General features: G+C 34.5%; 2 protein-coding genes across 2 annotated transcripts; both read right to left on the bottom strand.

Moving 5' to 3' along the window:
• Nucleotides 1–379: 379 nt before the first annotated feature.
• On the bottom strand, nt 380–1,502 carry LOC120271624. Its single transcript, XM_039278298.1, has 2 exons — nt 806–1,502; nt 380–708 (listed from the first exon to the last, which is right to left on the bottom strand). The coding sequence occupies exons 1-2, from the start codon at nt 1,500–1,502 to the stop codon at nt 380–382; spliced, it is 1,026 nt and encodes a 341-aa protein (XP_039134232.1).
• A 78-nt stretch (nt 1,503–1,580) lies between these two features.
• Nucleotides 1,581–2,603, bottom strand: LOC120271623. Its single transcript, XM_039278297.1, has 2 exons — nt 2,172–2,603; nt 1,581–2,033 (listed from the first exon to the last, which is right to left on the bottom strand). The coding sequence occupies exons 1-2, from the start codon at nt 2,601–2,603 to the stop codon at nt 1,581–1,583; spliced, it is 885 nt and encodes a 294-aa protein (XP_039134231.1).
• Between the last annotated feature and the right edge of the window lie 8,398 nt (nt 2,604–11,001).

The raw sequence follows: 11,001 nt of genomic DNA, 5'->3' as shown, positions 1-11,001 counted from the left end.
ATTTTGGTCTTCCTTTCGTCGGTCTTCTTATCGTAATATTAGGATGTAGACGTGGACCATTATAAGGGTTCTAATATCCCTCATTTGATACTGGCTCAAACTCTTTATGATATACATTAAAAATTGTTTGAAGCCTATACACGTTGTCAACATACTCCTCCCAATGTAGACGAATATGCGAGCATGCTGCAAGGACATGTCGACATGGAAAATGTAGCGTCAGAAAAGCACCACAGTCCCACCAATGTGATCTTTTGTTGATGCGAAAAGTGCTAGCTTGTCTCCCACATTGCGGGGGTGACATCTTATCTACCATGAATGACTTCTCTTCACGGTCGAATTGACGAACGTAAATGCTGGATGCTGCTTGTTGATTTTCTTAGATTGCCTTCATTAGTGATTCTGAGAAGATAAGGAATGATGCGATCTGAGCTTGCACCTGTACACCTTTCCTCACAAACAACTCCGCAAGTCGGAAGTACGTTGATTTAACCATAGCTGTTATAGGAAGGTTTCTTGTTCCCTTAAGCACTGAATTAACACATTCGGCGAGGTTGGTTGTCATGTGACCATACCTTCTCCCTTTTTTATCGAACGCTTGAGCCCACTTCTCCCGCGGTATGTTATCCAACCATCTCGTCGCCTCTTCATCGTTGTCCCATAGTAAACCGTACCAGTAGTTAAAATCTTGAATGGTTTTTGAATAACCTGCAACAGTGAACTTACAAAGTTAAGATAACTTCAATAATTAACAACAATGTAAGAGTTAGATTAAAAAAAAAAAAAAGCTAATCTTGTAACTTGCCAATATTGACAATTATCCGTAGCATTTCTTTGTTTCTGAAACGACGCATGAAATTGGCCGAGATATGTCTAATGCAGTAAACACGGTACGCATAAGGAGCACTCATCTCACGGCCAAGTGATCGAAAAGCTGATTTGATGGATTCATGGCAATTAGATATAAAGCATATTCCTTGTTGTGGTGTTACACTGGAACGCAGGTTGCGTAAGAAGAAGGTCCATGCACCCAACGTTTCTCCTTCCACGATGGCAAAACCAATTGGCAGGATATTTTTATTACCGTCTTGTGCGATTGCCAACAACAAAGTGCCTTTGTATTTGCCATAAATATGGGTGCCATCTATCTGGACAACCGGTTTGCAATATTTGAAAGCCTCCACGCAAGCGGGGAAGCTCCAGAAAACTCTATGAAAGATTTGAGCATCACGTACCAGGTAAGGTCCATCGTATGCTGGCTGGGTCTCAAGATCAACTATTGTCGCAGGAACAAACTGTTGCAACGCTGATAGCCATCTTGGTAATTCGTTGTAGGACTCCTCCCAATTGCCAAATGTTGCTTCAACCTCTTTTTGCTTAGTTGTCCATACTTTCCTATATGTCGGTGTGTATCCATATCGATTTTTGATCTCCGCTATTAAAACCGATACATTAATGCTTGGCTGCTGTTGGACTAGTGCTTGTATTTGACGACAAATCATGTTTGAATCCAGTTTTGAATGATCCTACGAGATCATTGCTGATGAACACGTGTGAGGCCCAGTATACTTTGTAATTTCCTAAAGCTGTCTCCGCTTGCTGTAGGATGCGCGAACCCTCCAATTGCACCCATCATCATATGACTTACATTTACCGGAGTATCGAGTCGGATCAGACTCAATAACTTTGTATTCGACAGATTTAAGTAAGCAGTAATGCTTAATTGCGGTCACAGTATCATCTTTGCTTCGAAACCTCATGCCTACATGAAGATCTCCATTTGTCGTTGCTCTAGTTAATGTGTCGGCATAAAATAAAGGGTACTCCGGAAATTCTTGTGCGGACATTGCTTCCAAATCAAGGGTCCGCATATGTGCTGGAGGCTCCATTGGTGCCATCATGAAATTATGGTCGGTCATTGGAACGTCTTCAAGATTGCATTCTTCTAACTGAATGTCATCAACACTTGGTTCAGTGTATTCCCCAAAGCTGTCACCATTGTCGTCCTCATCGTCTCCACTGGATCGGCCATACTGACCAAATTCGGTTTCATGAGTATCATGAAAAGAACTTGTTCCGCCTTGTAGATGTTATGAATTAGTAAAATAATTATTGGGTGGTGGATCATCTTGTGCCCTCTACTCCGTTGAGAGCCGTTCAGGTTCATTAACTTGGCATGGTGATGAAATCCTCTCCCGTCTCAAATTGCGTTGAACTTCGTCATCTGGGGCTGTTTGTTGTTGGGAAGGAGCACCCTTGAAAGTTGCAGCGCTGAACTCCACGTATAATTCAATAATGCCAATATCTGGATTTCTTTTATGGTAGTCGAACATCATCCGAACATCTCGTTCATTACTCAATTTGAATGACCGATAACAAATCTTACCGGATCCTGAAGAAATTATGAGCCGGTATTTGATACATGAAACTCCTTGGTTGTCAGCAGTCTCAATGCTTTCTTCAATGGATCTCTTTAAATTTTCGTAAGAAATGTCGTCTTCGACATAAAAATATGATTGATCGTCCAACGAAAATATAATTGTGTGTTCACTAGCAATGATTGAACCATTGTAGTAAACCAATACAAGTGAAGTCTCTGCCATTGTTGAAGACAAGAAGAAGAAGTATGGGTGAGTGACTGAGTAAATAGTATGCAATAGTGAAAATGGGCTACTAATGTTGGTTTATATAATGAGCTCGAATTTTCAAAATTTCATTTATGAACATTGCAGGTTTGACCATCCTAATTACTGATTAGTGCAGGTTTGACCAACCTATTTTGTGCTAAGTACTAACTGGTGCAGGTTTGACTGTCATACTTTGTCCTAATCACTGAGCGGTGCAAGTTTGACCAGCGTACTACGTGATGACTGGTGCAGGTTTGATTGTCCTATTTTGTCCTAATCACTGAGTGGTGCAGGTTTGACCGTCGTACTTTGTGCTGACTAGTGCAGGTTTGACTGTCCTGCTTTGTCCCAATCACTGAGTGGTGCAGGTTTGACCGGCGCACTTTGTGCTAACTAGTGCAGGTTTGACTGTCCTACTTTGTGCTAATCACTGATCGGTGCAGCTTTAACCGATCTACTTTATACTAATACTGACTGGTGGAGGTTTGAGTGACCTACTTTGTACTAATCTTGACCCGATCACGGGGTTTGACCGACCTACTTTGTGCTAAATCTTGGGCCGGTCCGAGTTTGACCGTCTTACTTTGTGTTAATTACTGACCGGTGCAGGTTTGACCAACATACTTTGTACTAATTACTGACATGTGCAAGTTTGACTGTCCTATTTTGTGCTAATTACTGATCGGTGTAGGTTTGACCAACTTACTTTGAACTAATTACTGGCCGGTGCAGGTTTGACCGACGTACTTTGTGCTAATCACTGACACGTGCATGTTTGACCGTCCTACTTTGCCATAATTAATTACCGATACAAGTTTGACCAAACTACTTTATACTAATTACTGACCGGTGCAGGTTTAACCGACCTACTTTGTGCTAAGTACTGACCGGTGCACTTTTCATTGTACTACTTTGTGGTAATTATTAACTAGTGCGGGTTTGACAGTCCTATTTTGTGCTAATTACTAACGGTGTAGGTTTGACCGTCCTACTTTGTACTAACTACTTGTCGTTGTAGATTTAACCATCCTATTTTGTATTAATTAATTACCGAAGCAACTTTGACCATTTTATTTCTAATATTTTTCGAGATTCGTAGTTTTTTTTAAAATAAAAGGTTAATATACATATATATATATATATATATATATATATATATATCAACAATTATTTTTTAATTAAAAAATTAATCATATAAAAAGAATTCTTTTAAATCTAACAACAGACTTGAGTTTTTTTAAAATAAAATTAAAAAAAAACGGGAGTTACTCTCCCGTTTTCATTTTTATTTATTAAAAAAATTAAAAAATTTTGAAAACGGGAGAGTTTCTCCCGTTTTCATAATTTTTTAATTAAAAAAAATGAAAACGAGAGAAACTCTCCCGTAAAAAATTATGAAAACGGGAGAAACTCTCCCGCTTTTCTATATTTTAAAAATAAAAATTAAAAACCGAAAAGCGGGGAAAAATTTTTACTGCTTTTCCACCAACGTCATGATTTTTGGTAAATAATCCCAAACATGCGTAATTTAGTAAATATTTTTTTTTTGTAATATTTAAAAAAAAAAGCCAATTCATGTAACTATATACACTATAATTGTTATATTTAAATATTTTAATTATCTTCTTTAATATATTTTGACGACTGTGAATTTGATATTAATTATGAGAAGGCAAAATATCATCCAAGATTATTATTAGCAGGTATAGAGCAATCTATAAAAAAAATTAATACTTTAGTGCCATTGGGTTTACGAATGTTTAGAATGCATTAATTAGATAATTAAGGAATGTATAAGTGAGTATTATATAAGTTAAAGAATAACAAGAGACATTTTTCTTTCATAAGCCTATCCAATGATTCACTAATGTGAGGTTTACAAAGATGAGTTCATGATTATCAGAATGCTTTTCTCAGGGCATAGTAACATTATCTCAGGAAAACAAAGAGCTTTTAAAGAGACAACAAAGACAACATAGAAGATTAATTAAAACAACATATACTGAAGCAAACTGAGTCACAAAAACATATCCTAGTTCAAATTTGGTGTCCAAAACATGGTAAGCATCTAAGCTCACAAGGTAACACACAAATTATAATAGAGATTAAGGAATTAAAATTCACTAAGGTGATATAAAACCCAACCTCCTTCCCGGGTTCAATACGTAATCAAAAGGAGAGTGTGAAATAATGAGAGAGGCACAAATATAATTTTAAATTTATTCCCTCAATAAAAACGCATAGTAAATTATACAAGGTTAAAAGCTAGATCAAAACAACAAGGATTGATTCATGTGAATTCTATGAGAAACATGAAAGTAATAATCAAAAGTTCTCATGTATCAGAATAATGATAACCAATGTAGAACACTTGGAACACCAAATTAATTGCGTTACACTATCAGAACAATTATTGGTTGATTCATGAATATTCTCTATTTCTAATACTTTGATAATAATTAGAAAAGAATTCTATGAGAAACTTGGCAGTAATAATCAAAATATTGGTAACTGACATTGAAGCCTTGAAACACAAAATTAATGGCGATCGAATTTCTGATATATATTTGAAGATATATATAATTAGAAATGAATCTGATGCCAATAATTTCAGCTTCATTGCACCTTCCAAATAATTTGTAAGTATCTTCAATCAATCAATATGAAAGAAAATCTTAATCAACTATCTGTTTAAATTAGCATATGTAAAAAATAATTAATCTTCCTAATTAAAATATAACATTCCAGTAATAATAATTTTTAAACATAAATACATTTATTTAAATAGTTAATTCAATAATCAATGTCGCACTTACATCTCCTATTTAGAATTGTCAATATTATAATTTTAACATATAAAATGTAAAAATATTATAGATAAATATATAAATAGTAATGTATAAATTAAAAAAAATATATGGTGATCTTATTTAGAGTCTGAACATATAAATTAATAAACATATTTGAATCGCATGGACTCAAAACTCGAGCCTACTATCAAAACTAATTTACTAATTTACTGGAATTTGGTCCCCACCCCCACACACCACAAACATTCACACAAAAATAAAAATAAAAATAAAAATAAAGAAAGAAAGAAGTTGAGCTTGGATTGAAATGTTTATAGTCCAATTCGAAAATAGAGCTTGAATAAGTGGGACTTGTTTGGCCCATGAAATCACCAGCCTTGCTTGAGCCCATCAATTTACTTAAATTATGAATCAAATGGTAAGAATTCAAATTTTAAATTATACAATTTCGAAAAACATGTTAATCTCTACTTTTATTTTAAGGTCAATATCCCCGCTTGGTAATTACTACATGACATCCACAGAGGAGGTTTTTATACCAAGTGGGTTTTAAGTGAATTGGTGAAATTGTTCTTACCACATAAATAAAGATTAACACTGTTAATGGGTTTATTTCTTCTTTTTTTTTTAAACTAAATAAAACACACATCCTCTAAATGAAAAAACAAACTTTTTTACATCCCTTTGATAACACAAGATATATATATATATATATATATAAAATTTTTCCTTTGTGATATATTAACTTATGGCATTATTTCAAAAACTATATTTTTGATTGTGCTAAGAATTAACCTACATATCTAGACTTTCACCTTGTTTAATTCTAATTTCAAACTTGTGGTTATAGTTTTGTAAACCTTGGAATTGGAAATGAGCTATAGTTTTAAGGTTCTAGTTCCGATTTTGGTTCCTATTTGGTTTGAGTTAATCGAAATATATCAAAAAAAAATTATTATATTATATATTATAAAATTTATATTTTAAAATGAAAAATAGAACCAAAATTCCCAGTTCGGTTAATGTTCGGTTCAGATTATGGTTTCAAAGTATCAAAAACTTCAATTAGAACCTCAAAATTCATGTTCAAAGTTCTAATTTTGAAGTGGAACCATAAAATTGGTTCTAGTTCGATTCTACGAATAGAATCGAATCTGCATTAGATCTGTACTTATCATTGAAAGCCCAAGCATTAAGCAGGAGAGTTGGGTTTAATTTTGAGATGCAAACTTAACTTACTAGCTAAATTTCTAATTATATTTTTAAAATAACAATAAATATTTTTTTAATCACTAAACAAAAATATACTTATCCTAGTGTTTATCCATGTATCATTTTTAACTATTTTTTAAAAATTTCAAAACCAAAATTAAATTAAAAAAATTTGTAATTTTTTTATCAGGGAAGTAATAAACAGTCCTTCCATAACTTGGTTATCCACGCATGATTCCTCTAAATTATGGTATTTTTAATAAGTCCCTCATTTTCACTCTATTTACATTTCAGTTCAGATTCCCATCACAGGCATTATAACAGAGTTAAGGTAGCAATGAAATGACAAAAATGACCCCAGTTAGAATGAGTATTCTCTCAAATGGTGAAAAGAATGGAATAACCCCCAACCGGCTAGGTTTTGTGAGTGCTCTCTCTCTCTCTCTCTCTCTCTCTCTCTCTTAGTGAAAAGATGAGAATGCCCCCTGACCGGCCACCTTAGGAAGTAACGTGTAAGGCAGTTGAAACCCTGAGACGTTTCGTTGGGTGAAAAGATGAGAATGCCCCCTGACCGACCACCTTAGGAAGTAACGTGTAAGGCAGTTGAAACCCTGAGACGTTTCGTTGGGTGCCGTGTTCTGTTTTTTCTTCTCCATCGCTCCTTTTTGTCTTCTTCAAATTCTCGCCGAACCCTATCTAGATACTGTTCTTCATCCTTCTTCTCCTCGCTAGAGTTTTCACTTATTCAAAGCTATGCTGGCTTACAAACTTCAAAATGAACACGTCGTTTCAATTTCCACTTATAAACCAGCAACCTGAAGGTAAAAAGGCACTTAGGGAGATCATAGAATAAGATTAGGGTTTCAATTTTTTTATTTTATTTACTTTTTTTATCTTTTAGTGTTTGTTTCTGGGGTCCTATGCATTTCCTTCGGTATGGGATTCTGTGTATTTTGGATCGATCCTATGTAAATAGAGTGTTAGGTTTTGGTAGTATATTTTTCTCTTCAAGAACTACTAGATTCTTTATATTATTTACTTTGCTTATGGGTAACATGATATGACTACCAGTCTCACCAACGTAAGGTATTATTTGGCCCCAGTTGTTGAAATGCTTACTGAGTTGAATAAGCACCAGTCTACGGCACTGGGAATTGAAATCCTCCGTGGAAAACTGTTGGCCATCTAATGGACTTGGAACATGTACTGCAAGAGAGGTTGTACTGGATACGCTAATGCAGATGTACAACGATCACACCTAGCGATTCAAGATAGGTGAAAGCATACTGTCTTTCAAGATCGAGGATGTGGTACTCATACTTGGATTGTGTTGTGACTGAGATATTATCTCCTTCAAATATGAAAAGAACAACCTGAATTCGAACAAAAGTACCTCAAAAAAATGCATAACCAGTATCAAGATGCAATCAAAATGAACCTCTTGATACAGTATAGACCTTGAGAAGGAAACATTTGTCAAACTCCTTGTGCTCTACATCATGGGGACTATTCACTTTCCAAATACATCCATGAACGGGCCAACATAGGCAACAGACTATGAACAAGCCCGTTTGCGGCGGTTTTTTCCAAAGGTCGGAATAACCACCGCAAATTGTGATTCTGTTTATCGGCAGTTATAACCCGCCGTCACAATTGACGCCACGCCACATGTCATCGTCGCCATTCCGATATGCATTTACCGGCGGTTGTGAACTGCCATGAGAACAACCGGCAAATGCAAAATATGAGAATTAAGATTTGCGGTTTCCGTTGATTTCAACCGCCGGGATTCTTAAACCAATTTGAATTTTAATAATTAGAATCTTGGAGGTTCAAACCGCGACACTTGTGGATCCATTTTTTTAATAAATTTTTTGATGAATGATAAAAATGCGGCAATTTACACATCGAACGAATATAATTAAAAACTTACAAAATTCATTGATTAATGAAAGCACAAGACTACATTTCATTGATCCACAAATATATGTATGAATACAAGTTTTGAAATACATAATTCAAATACAAGTTTCTCCATTAACAGATTAAACATACATGAGAAACTCCAAACGGATCCAAAACATAGAGATCTACATGGGCTCACAAAATTGGAACAATGTGTTGTTTGTCACACCTCTAAAGTTTGGTGCTCTAAAGAACATAACACCAGCGTATGTAATAAGACTTTGATATGATGGACATGATTTGATCCACAGTTTGCAAGGCTTATGGATTATGATGACAATTGATTCTGCTCAAGGCGGAAATATATCATACTCTCAATATGTGTACTGCAATGCGACAAATTTTGTTAAAAAGATGAATTCAATACCAAAAGGAACCTTGTGATGACATTGTTATTGCTTACATAAGTGTGCTATTGTAGCTGGAATTCATAGTGTATAACATGATCTCATTGTATTATAATTGAGGACGGTGCTATTTGGAAATTCACTAATAATGGTTTCATGTTATGATGAAAACTTACAGAGCTTCAAGGGATTTAACTAATCCTATAGTTGATGGTATTTTACCAGTGAAGTTATTCCCATCAAGAAGTCTGTCCAAATTATATCAAAATAGTCAGATAAAAGCTAACATAGAAGTAAAAGACATGGAATAAGTAACAACTTACAAATGTATCAGTGTCATTTCTGAGCTGAAAAGGCTCGTTGGATTGAACTATCGCTGAGAACTGGTTTTTGCTGAAATGGTCGTAAATAACACAAAATAAAGAGAAGAATCATATCATTAATAAGTAATGACAATGAAATAGATTCAAAACACTCACATGTGCTTGATAAGGAGATCTAAACTAAAAGAGGTTCCTATTAAGATTGGGAGATTCCTAGTCAACTGATTGTCAGCCAAGTCCAACAAGTAGAGATTGGAAATACTACCTAAAGAAGAGGTTATCATGCCGGTGAGCTTGTTTGAGTTCAGAGCTCTATGAAAAATCATTGCAGGCCAAAGGAAAGCAGATATATTTCATGTTTCAAATTATTATTATTGTTTTTTTCCTAATCATATGAAACTTACAAGAATGAAAGCTGTGGTAAAGTGCCTAATTCCTGTGGAATGTTACCAATGAAGCTGCATCCAACTAGTATCCTATAAAGATCATAAAAATGTTTAACTAAGTAATGAGTTTGATGATGAATGTTCACATATTAATGAATCCAAGTTTAGGCTTACAATGTAGAAAGATTCTTTAGGTTACCGATATTCGGAGTAAGAGTACCACGAAGAACACTGTCTGCAGATAATATGGTTCATTTATATATATTTATAGATATTAAAATTCTTTAGTAGTATCAAAGAAGTGAGCTTTGATGTGAACTTAAAGAGATTGTAATTCTGAGAGTTGGCTCAAAACACCACTCAATGTACCTTGGATGCCCATGGTTGATAGTTTTCTGACAGGATGATAAATTTGAGATAAAAACAATAGAAATTTTGAATTTGAAATAATGATTAGAATGAACAAGAAAAAGACTAACAATGTAACAACTCTTGAATCGCTGTAAATAACTCCTTCCCATTGTGTGCCACAAGGATCATCTTACTGCCCCTAAGTTTGTGGTGTGCTCTTCCATTGACTCATCAAGGACCTAAAAGCATTGACTGCAAGTGTTGTTTAAGTTAAAAAAAAACACCAAAGTTAATTGAAATCAATCAATATAAAATTTAAATCATTTCATAAGTAATAGAGAGACCCTACCATCTTATTTATCAGTGTCAACAAAACCAACACTGAGAGCTTTAAAGAATAAGAAGAACAAGAGAAGGCATTTGCAAAACATCACTACGTTGATACGATGACTATTAGCAGTGGATTAGAAGATTTCTTAAGTTGAGATGTTAGCACAGGACAGCATAACAATTATTATGCATGGAAATCATCAGGACTGATAGGGAAGGGATCCAAGAATGTATCATTTGATACTATAAGAACAACCTTTTCTTTGAAGCTAAACAACCTTTTTGATCAACTGAAATTAAACAATTAAATAAATTGGATGTATGGATTTCATCAACAAGAAACAATGGAGAAAACAAAAAGTTTTATGATGCAATGCAAAGAAGAACAAAATCTACACTTAAATTAAGCAGATTGCATATATAAAACATGGTAAATATTTCTGTTGGAGATAAATTTACATTTCTGTAGCTCTTCAGCTGCCTTAAATGCACCCTTTTAAAGCCAAAGCATGTGAATCCTGGCTTTTCTTTCTTCTTGCAACAAAATATAAATGGAGAACAAAGTCAGTTAATACAACACAATAAATATTGCAACAAAACTCAGTTTGTCCACTCATTATTTCTGTATCTAACTTCAAGTGGTGAACAGT

The sequence above is a fragment of the Dioscorea cayenensis genome, chromosome 11 (genome assembly GCF_009730915.1).
Source record: "Dioscorea cayenensis subsp. rotundata cultivar TDr96_F1 chromosome 11, TDr96_F1_v2_PseudoChromosome.rev07_lg8_w22 25.fasta, whole genome shotgun sequence".
In the NCBI taxonomy this organism is placed as follows: Eukaryota; Viridiplantae; Streptophyta; class Magnoliopsida; order Dioscoreales; family Dioscoreaceae; genus Dioscorea; species Dioscorea cayenensis.
The sequence above is the reverse complement of the archived record's forward strand: the minus strand, read 5'-3'. Positions and strand labels throughout refer to the sequence as shown.

What these genes read in the sequence shown, in the direction of transcription:
- LOC120271623 (XM_039278297.1), bottom strand. Translation starts at nt 2,603, where the DNA reads ATGGCAGAGACTTCACTTGTATTGGTTTACTACAATGGTTCAATCATT. An exon ending in GGATTTCATCACCATGCCAA is followed by an intron (nt 2,034 to 2,171) that starts GTTAATGAACCT and finishes GAATTTGGTCAG; the next exon opens with TATGGCCGATCCAGTGGAGA.
- LOC120271624 (XM_039278298.1), bottom strand. Translation starts at nt 1,502, where the DNA reads ATGATTTGTCGTCAAATACAAGCACTAGTCCAACAGCAGCCAAGCATT. An exon ending in ACGGATAATTGTCAATATTG is followed by an intron (nt 709 to 805) that starts GCAAGTTACAAG and finishes TCACTGTTGCAG; the next exon opens with GTTATTCAAAAACCATTCAA.